The following is a 12450-nucleotide window of genomic DNA, read 5'->3' as shown; positions in this document are numbered from 1 at the left end:
TGCAAGAGGTGAAACGTCGGATTAAAACCAACAGCTGGAGACACACGCAAAGCAGTGAACAAAACGACCAAGAAATGGCGGCATTCAAACATGTCCACGACGAACTGTCAATAGCAGCAAATGGTCTCGTCCTACGAGACACCAGAATAGTGATCCCACGACAACTCAGACAAGGGGTCATCAATTTAGCACATGAAGGGCACCGGGGCATAGTAGCCACAAAAAGAGCACTCCGTGAAAGAGTCTGGTTTCCAACACTAGACCTGATGGTAGAGACAACCCTGAAAGACTGACCGCAGTGTCAACTGGTGAGCCGTCCGGATCCTCCTGCACCACTACAAATGTCTCCACTACCGGAGGGTGTCTGGCAACACATTGCCATTGACTTCTTTGGGCCAATAAAATCGGGCCAATATGTCCTGGTCATCATGGATGAGTACTCCAGATTCCCCATCGCACAACTGTGCTCATCCACGAAAGCATCGAGTACCATACCAATACTAGAGGAGGTCTTTGCCGCATGGGGCATTCCCCTAGTGGTGAAGTCAGATAATGGGCCTCCATTCAACAGCCATGACTTTGCTGATTTTGCTCAACACCTCAACTTCAAGCACCGCAAGATCACACCATTATGGCCTCAGGCCAACGGAATGGTCGAACGCTTCATGTCCACGATCAAGAAAGCCATTCAGCAAGCAGAACTCACCGGAAAGAGCCTTCAGATGGCACTCAACGAGGTACTGCGAGCGTACCGAAACACGCCTCATTCCACCACAGGCAAATGTCCTGCCACTCTCATGCTGGGACGCCCAGTGCGCACCAGACTACCAATGATGACTATGGCAGCGAACGAACAGTATCCCGACTCTGACCATGAGGAGATGGCAGCCAGAGACAAGATAAAGAAAGAAAAGATGAAGGACTATGCTGATGAACGACGACGTGCTACGTCCCCTCAAATGCAAGAAGGAGACTGGGTGTTTGCACGACAAGAGCAGCCCCGGAAGACTGATAGCAAGTACCATGAGGTTCCGCTGAAGGTGATACAACAAAAAGGAACTATGATCACTGCAGAGACCGACAGAAGAAGACTTACCAGGAACGTGACGCACTTTAAAAAGTGCGGACCCAACATTAAGGAACTACTGACTGAACTGAAAATGGAGAAGAGAGAACCAGAGACACTGCCCCACCGCAGTCAGGCATTGATGGAAATGGCCGACGAGAACGAGCGTGACAATCCTGTAATCCAGTCACGCCCCAGACGGGTCATCACAAAACCGTCTCGACTTATTGAGGAACTTTAAAAAGAGACAGTTGCTGTGTTGTTCATATTTTGCTTTTCATTTACAGAGGGGGGAGATGCAATGGTGCCGATGTAACAGTGCACAATGACCAAACAGGTCAGGCACTAGGACCGGCCTGAGTGGGGACCAGGGCGGGCGGAAAGGGAGGAGCGGAGGGCTAGAGAGGGCAGTTAGCCATTAGCCCGGGATGAGGAACGAACCAATAAAAGAGCTGAGAAGTAAGAATCCTGTGTCCGTGTCTCTTCTTTCCACAGGGACACTACATAGTTTAACACGTTAGGGCAATTTATCATAAAACATATTTTTAACGCCTAAATTTCAATCAAGAGGAAGATATAATATCCGGAAAAGAGGCAATATCGTTAATCTTCTGCAGCCAGGGCCCTCCCTAATGGGAATTACCTCAGCCCACATAGATTTTATTGAATTTATAGACCCAGCAGATAATGAACTAAAGAATCAACCCTCATCACGTTTCCATTAAGGAAAAAGATTGTCTACAATCCTTGGGTATCCAAGTCAAAATGGTCCCGGCCTTTTCCTGCCAACCCAGCACCATTTGCCTCAGTAAACCTGGTACAAATGATGAAAAATCATGGGACTGTCAGACAACCTTACTCAATTTTGACAAACCAGGTAAGAAGCACTTCCAACATTTCATCTCTGCATTAAAAAAAACTAAGATAAGAACAGATGAAATGGAAAGATAAAACTAAATATAGATTGGCTAACTAATAATAAAACTAACAAAGTGGCATAAAGGTGCAAAAAATCCTCTTTTTCTGGTAAGTCTCTATCTGGCACCAAGTTTATGAGCAAGGTCAACAATGGTCACTGAGCTCCTGAAAATAATTCTTGAAATCTTTCAGGAGGGACTGCTTCCAGATATTGTAATAATGGGGGATTTCATTATGAACTTATTAAAATCATTTCCATGCGATGAGGAGATAATCCAGCAGGACTTTATTTGGTCAGTATCAACACAGGTCATGAAAGACACAAACAAAAGTTTGAGTGATGCAAAGTCAGTTTCACTAATAAAAGATTCTGAATCCCTCGGCCTACGAATCCTCAATGGAAGATATCAGACTTCCCTCCAGAAAGGACTTATTACACCACATCCTCAACCTCCATCCCAGATTACAAGTTAGTAACCCTATCGCTTTTGCACCAATTGACATCTTTTAGAATACTGATGACAAAAAAAGTGCTCATAGTCAACATCAACTGCTCAGAGACCAACCCCTTGCTGACAAAACCCTCTGCTGACCTGACGGACTTCAAAGAATTTCAGACCCATCTCTCTCCTCGCCTTCCCAGCCAAGGTCATCAAGAAAGCCATCAGTGCCCAACTCTCTGAATTCATTGAAGCAAACCACATCCTGGACCTCTTCCAATCCAGCTTCTGAAGCAACCACAGCACTGAGAAAGCCCTCATCGCCCTCACAAACGACGTCCAAGCCCTCCCCGACTGAGGTGAACCTACAGCCCTCATCCTCCTGGACCTCTCTGTTGCCTTCTACACTGTCTCTAACTGCACCCTATGCACTAGACTCGGGCATCCATGAAAAAGCCCTGAAATGGATCCGCTCCTTCCTCACAAGCCAAACACAGAGAGTCAGACTACCTTCTTTCCACTCGGAACCCACAGAGATCAGCTGTGGAGTGCCTCAGGGCTCCTCCCTGGGCCCCAATCTTTTCAACATCTACATGGCCCGCTTGCATCCATCATCATAAACCACAAACTCAACATCTTCTCCTACTCCAACGACACTCTGCCGATTCTCTCATTAACCAACAAACCCACAGTCACCAAGAACAGCTTCCATGACAGAATAAAAGCTGTTGCCACCTGGATGAAGAAGAGCTGCCTCAAGCTCAACTTGGAGAAGATCGAAGTCCTCATTTTGAGCTGCACCCCATCTGCCTGGGATGAATCCTGGTGCCCCACAACACTTGGAACCCCCCCACATTCGCAGACTATGTCCAAAACCATGGCAATATCCTAGACTCCTCACTCACCATGAACCGCGAGCTCAACAGGGTCTCATCTTCCTGCTTCCACGTGCTCCCATGCTCCAAAAGATCTTCAAGTGGATCTTCACCGAGTCCAGAAATATGGTCTCCCACACACTTGTCAGCAGCAGAATTGACTCCGGCAACGCATTCTACTCTGGCATCAAACAGAAACTCATCAAGAAACTGCAGAACATCCAGTTCGCCTGCGCCAGACTCATCCTCAAAATCCCCCGCCGAAGTCACATCATCACCCACTTGAAAGATCTCCACTGGCTCCCAGTCAACAGAAGAATCATCTTCAAGGTCCTCACACACGCCTAAAGCTCTACCCAAAGCAGGACCTGCATACCTCAACCACTGCCTCGCATTCCGTGCACCCACTAGAGACCCCCGCTCCACCCAACTGGCCCTTGCCCGGGCCACCGTCCCACATATCCACAAAACCACAGCCGGAGGACGATCCTTCTCCTACCTCACAGCAAATACCTGGAACACACTACCTCTCCACGTCAGACAATCGCCATCTCTGTCTCAGTTTATGAAGGACCTCCAGACCTGGCTCTTTGACTGAACCACAGCTCTAGCGACGGACTAGCAGCCCCCTCCACCAGCGCCTTGAGACCCTTTTGGTTAAGTAGTTGCATATTATAAGCCACCTGAATGATTGATTGATTGAGATAATAGAAATTTGTGTCCAAATCCATCTCTATCAGAAAGCACCATTCTTACCTTGAGAACAAACAACAATCAAATACTGGAAGCTGATAGGTTGAAAACACACACAATTAAGAACGAAAGATATTTCCGAAACTGTAGCAAAATGATTGTTTTAGTTAAGATTCATTAGACCCAATAGCAAAGTGGTCTCTTTTCACTGAGAAAATAACTGACAATCATTGAACAGACTTTAATAGCAGAGTTCAGCTGTACCCTGAAGGAATAGTGAGATGAAAGCAGTCAGAAAGTAAAGTTTGTGTTGTAAGTAATGAAATAAAAGGTGTACATGACAAATATTTAAAAGTAGGTGCTTTTGAGCAAGAACCAGTAGTTTACTAATTAGTAGTGATTGTAGGACGGATCATTGAGAGTGGTGGACAAATGGGATATTGTTACTACAAAATAGGTGGGGTTTAGGGTGGAATAAGGATGGGTTAAGGGAGGGATAAGTAGGGATTTAGGGAGATACATATAGTCAGACAAAAAAGAGCAAACCTACTGCTATTTGCAAACTGCACTTATAAATCGTCTCCAGCTAAAAAGGTCTTAAAACAGCAGTAAAGGTACTCTAGGTCAGACCTGAAGAAAGTATATCTCAGAAAATGTCAGACTTTTAAATATTGCCAGAATAAAAGTCCTGGAGAAGGTAGAGTTCAGCAGGCAAGACAGCAGGATGTGTTTGAGGAGGAAATATTGCTGCCTGGGAGTCGTTAGACAGAGGTCAGTAAAGTCATTGATGATGGTGGGAAAAAGCTCCAAGCTGGAAAAGGCAGGTTTCCAGGCTGAGGAGCCTGTCACCGTCGAGCTTGGTGAAGATTTTAACCTTCAGACTTGGACAACTTTTTGGAAGTTGAAAACCTCCATCGTGACAAAGCTGTAAGCTGTAGCCAAAGACGGCTCCACAAGGTCGGGTACCATCACTGTGATGTCCTGCTGAACAGGATTTGCTACTGCTGAAAAAAATGCCGCAGGAGCTACCACGAAGTCAAGCCAAATGGCGATACACCTGGACGGATTGGCTTGCAAGTAGGCCCCAATCTTCTGTCAGTTCTCCAGCCACTTTTTGGTACCACATTTTCAAAGCCCCAAGTTTTAGTGTTAGGCACAAGCAGCACCTCTAATACCATTTCCATGGGCCCAAGACCTGGGGGGGAACTTGGGGTAACAACTCACTCCTGCAAAGGCCAGGTGCAGGGTTCAAGGTCTCTGGAACTTTTATGTCCCTGTAGCTAACACAGGAGGCCAGCCAATTCGCTCTTGGAATATATTCTGGTGGTCCTGAATTGAAGGAGATCATCTAGTTCTCCTTCAAGCCACAAGGCAGGCTTTCAAGCAACAGGGCCATCCTCTGGTAGAAGTAGGGCAGTCCTTTGGAGGTCCAGGCAGTCCTGCTGAAGCCTACCACAGGCCCAGGAGTGTACTGAAGAGGTTTACTGAGGGTTCAATATTTATACCTGGTGGCAGCCTTTGAAGTGGGTGGATTCCCTACATTACTCCACATCTGGTTCTGAGAAGTTCTTCCCTTCCTCTGCTAAGGCTCCAAGAATTATGGGGTGAAAAAGGGCTAGTGTCAGACTCCTTTGTGCGTGTTGAAGTCAGGTTCTTGGACGGGTAAGTGAAGCAGGAACCAGCTCCGCCCACAGCCTTCCTGGCAGGATGCCTATCCTGCCAACAACTAGTCCCCTTTTTTCTCACTGTCTGGGAAGAATACACAAAGCCCAGCAGCTGAGCCATTCTCAATCATGTGACCTAGGGCACTGGCAACAGGCATCGAATGGTTAGAATATGAAAATTCTAATTTTCTAAAAAGGACATTTTCAGAATTGTGACTTAAAATTCAACTTTACCATAAAAGAGAATTTTAAATTGCAATTCATTTGAGTCCAAACGTGAAATTCCTATCTATGTCCAATCAAAAGTTGCCACATATTAAGTGCAATAGGGTAACCCAAAGTTGTCCAATTGAAGAGATAGGCCTTACAGCAGTATAAACAAATTAATTTAGAAGGTTTTCACTGCCAGAACACCTGTTCTACCTTTCAAATAGAATGTACCCTGCCCTGTGGGTCTTTAGGGCCTACCTTAGGATTTAGGCCTTGCAAAATATTTATTTGGCCAGGTTGAAATGCCGGCTTGAGACTGCACTACAGGCTGCAGTGGCAGGCCTGAGACATGTTTAAAATGCTACTCTTGTGGGTGGCACTATGAGTGGGCCCATTAGTAGTGTTTAATTAATAGACCCTGGGGACAAGTAGTACCTATATTAGGCAGTTATAAGTAACCTGAATGTGCTAATCCATTGTAGGCTAATTTTACTATTGTTTTTGGGAGAGAGCATAGGCTATTTAGAATCGGTTAGCAGTGGTACAGTGCACAGAGTCCTAATGCCAACAAAAATAAATAAAAAAACTGGTGGTTTAAAGGCAAAAGGTTTGGGGGAAGACCGCACCAAGGATATCAGATTTAACAGTCTAGCACCAAACAAGCCAAATCACCCATGCTTCAAAACCATGTACTGATAAAGCAGGTAGGGACCTAAAACTAAACCTCACAGAAAATAATCTTAAATAAATTACATTAATTTCAACGCTAAAAAGAAGTTGACGGTTAAAGTGATGTTATATTTAAGGTGAAAATGTTAGTTATAACATGACATTTGAAACTAACAGTAACACTGAAATTCACCAGTTATAGTTACTGATGTAACTATAACTTGTGCCATTAAATAACTATGATTGATGCCCCGCTCCTCTGCACAGTCTTGTTATAAATTTCACTTCAGATGGGATAAGTGAAGTTATCAATGCTGTCATTCAACACGTCCTGAGCAATGTAATATTTGAGGGTGTAAGCAGTGCATGGCGAGTGTGGAAGTTATGGTTACTTCAAGGTGCGAGTTATCGTTTTTTCAGTTAACTATAACTGGTGAATTTCAGTGCTTTTTTTTAGTTTGTGAAATGACAAAAATTCAATTAGTAAAACCAGAGCTATGTAATTTTAGAGATTTAACTGAAAACAGTGCATAAAAGCATAAAGGGTCAACTGTGGTTATCAGGTTGCACCGGACCGGGACAAACTCATAAGTTCAGGGTGACCACGTTGGAGCACAGGACCCAGCTAGGCATGCTCAAAAAAGTACTTTAGATCCTGGTGATCCTTCTGCATGGTGTTGATTTGCAAGGCCTTGTGTTGTCTTGTGTTGGTTCCGAAGAAGCTGTGCAGCGAGGCTTTGTGGGGCTTTGTGTGGCTTCTGATGATCTGAGAGGCAAAGCGTGGAAGGGCTTTGCATCAGTTTTGATGGAACTTGCAGCTGCGCTGCAAAGCTTTGAGTTGTGAGGTGCTGATTCTGCCGAGGCTAACAGCTGTACTATGAGACTTTTCAGGACTTCCAGTCGATTCCAAGGGGACCACAGCTCAGATGGCAGAGCACCCTCCCCACAGGCCCAATACCATAACCATTCTTTGTGTGGAATCCCTATGTCAAACCCCCTTTCCACCTCCACAATTCAGCTTCTTCTGGCAACAAATACCGGGCCATTTTTTTGACAGTGGCCCAGACAGAGGCATAAGAAAAAGGAGAGGACAAAAGGTACAATGCAAGCCCGACCTACAATGGAAAGAGATAACCACCCCCAACCTTGGACAAGCAGAACTCAAAGGGACTAGTAAATCTAAGTGATCATGTTTTCTCTGAGCAACAAATCCAGGTACATGACAAAGGTCTAGGATTTGAGCCCACCCGTAGACCTGGCTTTTTTCAATTGAGGAAGGAGCTGACTGCGTTCTTCTGCCCTATCCACTTGTCTATCTTTTTTTCGGACCAACCTACACTAACAAGTGAAACTGAGGAAAACACAGGTCTCAGGAATAAATATTACTTCTATTCACACACCAGCACAATGCCCCCTGAGGTCTTAACCTATCAAAAAGGCAGTAACTCATGACATTGACAATCTGAGAGACTGCAACACTCATGTCTACCACAACCTCAACAGATGTGAACAGACAGCAGTGGTAGAAATTGATGCCCTAGACAACATCATTATAAAACCAGCTGATAAGAGTGGAGGCACAGTAATTCTCCCAAAAGAAATGTATCGTACAGAATGCTTGAAGTTTCTGAATGACCACAGAAATTCCAAACGATTGGACAGAGAAAACACAAAAGATATCATGGAGGGCATACAGTTCATGGTATACCAAGCAAAAGAAAATGGTTTTGTAACAAACCAGGGGTCAGACATTTTCAATGTAAAAAAAACCCTAAGGTAACCATATTTCTACATTTTACCAACAATTCACAAAGTTACACATCCCACTCCTGGCAGACCAATAGTATCTAGTATTGGATTACTCTTTGTGCCACTTTCTGTATTTACCTACCATTTTCTGTCACCATTGGGAACACAGATGCCTTCATACATCAAAGACACTAAGGACCCGCTCAACACAATCAAAAATATTGTCTTTGATTTTTAAACTGATCTATTCATAACTCTAGACATGGAGGCCTTGTAAAGAAGCATCCTGCAAGAAGCCTCCATCAAGGTCCTTGAAACACTACTGAAAGAAGTACCATGGGATTACATCACACCCACAGATTTCATACAAGACTGCGCACACATGGCCCTTACAAGGAATTGTTTCCAATTTGAGGATCAATACTTTTTGCAGACACACGGAACATCGATGGGTAGCATGTTTGCCCCAAGCATAGCATGTCTCTATGATTTTGAATCAAAACATATTTACAGTAACACTAATCCATACATTGCCAATATGAACACATGGAAACGTCATTGCATGGGGTAATGGTACAGCCCACACCAGCCATTGGCGCTCTTGCCCTGTATATGACAGTACAAACACTTGAAAATGATTATGCTTAATGTCAGAGCTGGTGAGCCAGTCTTTTAGTTTACAGTTTTCTCCTTTTATGGTTCTACATTTCTTTGCCTCTCCTCTGTTTATTTTAAAATTTCTTCAAACAATACTACAGCTCTCCAGAGAGTCCTACGTGTTGTTTGCTTGCCACACATTTCACCTGCCGCATCCCAAGTGGCTACTTTCTCTAAACCAGGAGACCATTATGGAATGCAGTTGTCTTTAGTGTATCGTTGTTTTACCATTTCAAGATCGCCAACTCCTGAGTTCCAAATGTAGTGCCATTCTGGAACTTTAAAACAATGAGAGACTATTTGCAATACCTCTGCAAGATGGGCACCCACTGCTATGTCTAGTTTTGCTATTGCAAGCATATGCCTAGCGTGGTTAGATGGCAGCATGCTTTTTCTTCTACGTGTATACTTCTAATTTATCGCACATATTTTGTTGAGTTTGTGTGTATTTTATTGCAGTTATGTCATAGAATGAATGCAAGAATGAGTCAGCTGATCAATGAATTTGTGCATGAGTGAGTGAAAAGATATGAGCCAGACTACATGTATTATGACATATTGAGTGCCTAAACCCATCAGTGACTCAAAGGCACTTTTCATTAAAAAAACAGACCTATTGACATTGCAAATGCTTGCTTAGCTATCAAGTTCATATAACAGGGGCTACCTTCATTTTGGTGACCAGGCCTCTTTTCTGTCCCAGCCAGAACCTGGTTGTTAACATTGGACTTCAGTGGAATTTAAGTTCCACACACCTAACTTCTGAAAGACAACAATGGGACAACTTATTAAATATAAGAAATAAATAAATAGTGGGCCGCTGCAATGTGGTAAGTATGGTGTTTTTACCTAAAATACTCTACCTGTTCAGGGCAATTCCTTTAGAATTTGAAAAACATTGGTTTGCGGCACTGGAGAATATGGTAAATCGGTTTATCTCGGCGCATGGGAAAACCAGGAGGGCTCTTAGGTTTATGTCACTGCCTAGGGAAAGAGGTGGCTTCGCCATCCCTGATTTTAAAACCTATTATTGGGTGGCGGCTCTCCAATATATGAGTAGCTTGTTTGGTGGTTGCCCTACTGATCCCTGGGCCGAAGCAGGGCTCCCGGATGTGTATAAGCTATTGCTTGGCGAACAAGCAGTGAACTGCTTTATGAAATTTAGCGAGCCTAGCTACTATAAGAATACAAAATTCAAGACCTTGCTTGCAGCTTTTAAAACCTGGGCTTCACTTAAAAAGAAGACGGGCCTTGGGAGGATTAATTGCTATACTCAGCTGTATAAAAATCCTTTGCTTCCTGGAACTTTTTCTGATGTAACTATGGCAGAGTGGGCGAGACGGGGGGTTCGGAATGCTGGGGATCTAATATGGACGGACGGAATCCGTCAATTGAGGTGATATTCAGACTGAGTTTGGCCTTGAAAGGAGTAATTTTTTTTAAATATCTGCAGTTACGAAGCTTTTTTAGCAAGAAGGTGGGAGGTTTCAATGGCAAAGTCATTGATGTTATCAGAGATGGTAGGAACTGCACTATAAAGATAAGGTATGCTCAATTAGTAGCGCTCAAGCAAGATGATCTGGGAAAACATGGGGAAAAATGGGCTGAACGGTTGGGTGTAGAACCAGAGAAGTTTCTTGACTCCTTAGAACTGGGTCAGACGGTTGTGTGCTCGGCAGCGCTTTAAGCCCAGCATTATAAGACTATCTTTGCACTTTATTACACCTCGGCGAGGACTGCACAATGGGGGGGGCAGGTAGGAGTTAGATGCCCTCGTTGTGACTCACCGGATGCTGATCTAGCTCAGATGTTTGTGTCCTGTCCACATCTTGAAACCTTGATAAACTCCATCGAGAAATTTCTTGATCTGACATTGGGCGTGAAAGTTAAGCTAACCCCGGCTCTGATACTTCTCGGGGTTAGCAGTAATGGAGTGCAAGACCCATCTTATTGCTTCCTTTTCCTGGCTATGGATGGATATGCGTCGCTTCTGCCTGGCTAGACCCAGTAGCCCCAGCATTCCAGCAGTGGCTCGAGTGGCTGTTGTCAATGTTTAATTTGGAAAGAGCTATTTATGAGAGAAAGGGTAAAAGAGGGAGACTGTTGGGTAGGCGCATCTGAGCTCCTATTTTGAGTTGGAAGAAGTCTCAGGCTCTTAATGGCCCCTGAATTATTTGATTGTGTGGGCGGGGGAATTTATTGTTATTGCTAGTCATAATAAATTTTGCAGTTTGGAAATTCTGTTGGATAAATTGTGATTTTTATGTGCCTCTCTAAACTGCTTTGTGAAGCAGGATGTAATTCTGTTTTCTTTTTAGATTGTTAAGAAGATCTGATTAACCCTCACGTTTTAATGTCATATAATTCTGTGCTGTTTATATAAAAAAACATTATAAAAATTAGAAATTTAATAAAGAAATAAAGAAATAAATACTTGTTAATGTTATAATAAAATGGTACATCTTTCCAGGCACTTAATAACTCTTCATGTTTGCTGAGAATTGCCAATCGGTTGTAGGTGATTTAGAGAAATGTATTATCTCGCAATGCGCTAAACATTAAAATAACCCACAGAGTTTTTTCAAAGCTTTCTTTACTTCCTTGTTCCTCAAGCTGTAAATCATTGGGTTCAACATAGGGGTCAGGATATTGTACAGAACTGAAATGAGTTTATCCTGATCCAGAGAATAGCTGGATTTTGGCCTTACATACATGAAGCCTATAGTACCAAAGTAGATGGACACAACAGTCAGGTGAGCAGCACAGGTAGAGAAGGCCTTTTTTCTGCCTTCTGCAGAACGAATTTTTAGAATTGATATAATAATACAGACATAAGATGTGAGTGTTAACAGAAACGAGCCCCCTGCCACAAGTGCTGCAAGTGTTAAAAGTTCCAGTACAGAGCTGGTCGAGTCAGAGCATGACAGTTGCAGTAGCGGGGGTGCATCACAAAAATAGTGGTTCACCTTGTTAGAGGCACAGTACGACAAGCTTGAAACCAAGAGCGTGTGCCCAACAGGACACAGGAGACCACTGACCCAGCTTGCAAAGGCCAGACGTCGACAGACGTGTGCGCTCATCACCTGTGTATAGCGCAGCGGGAAGCAGATAGCCACATAGCGATCAAAGCTCATGACAGTCAGGAGGAAACATTCTGCACTGCCCAGAAAGTGGAGAAAATACATCTGTATAAAACATCCAACAAAGGAAATGTTTTTCTTCTCAGCCAGGAAGCCATAGAGCATTTTAGGGACAGTAGCAGTAGTGAAAAATATGTCCAGAAGAGACAGGTTTGCAAGAAGCATGTACATGGGAGTTTTAAGTGCTACCTCATGCACTGTTAGTGTTACCAAGAGGATATTCCCTATCAGTGTGATTGTGTAGGTGATGGAGAATGCAACGAAGAGTCCAATCTGCACCTTCGGGTCATCTGAAAAGCCGACGAGGATAAACTCGGCCAGTCGTGTAACATTGTTTCTGTTCATGCCTTCAGCTGCTCATCTATAGGA

The 12450-nt window shown here is 43.8% G+C and overlaps 1 protein-coding gene across 1 annotated transcript in view; it reads right to left on the bottom strand.

The window, feature by feature from the left end:
- Positions 1-11499: 11499 nt before the first annotated feature.
- The window catches only part of LOC146866767 (olfactory receptor 5V1-like), a 53517-nt gene continuing 52566 nt past the window's right edge, over positions 11500-12450 (bottom strand). The window contains exon 2 of the mRNA XM_085614512.1: positions 11500-12442. Within this exon, the coding sequence (XP_085470638.1) occupies positions 11500-12426 (927 nt within the window). The 5' untranslated portion in view covers positions 12427-12442. The remainder of the gene's footprint in view (positions 12443-12450) is intronic.

This window comes from Triturus cristatus, chromosome 1_2, assembly GCF_964204655.1.
Source record: "Triturus cristatus chromosome 1_2, aTriCri1.1, whole genome shotgun sequence".
Taxonomy (NCBI): domain Eukaryota; kingdom Metazoa; phylum Chordata; class Amphibia; order Caudata; family Salamandridae; genus Triturus; species Triturus cristatus.
Note: the sequence above shows the minus strand (reverse complement) of the source record. Positions and strands in the feature narration are given on the sequence as shown.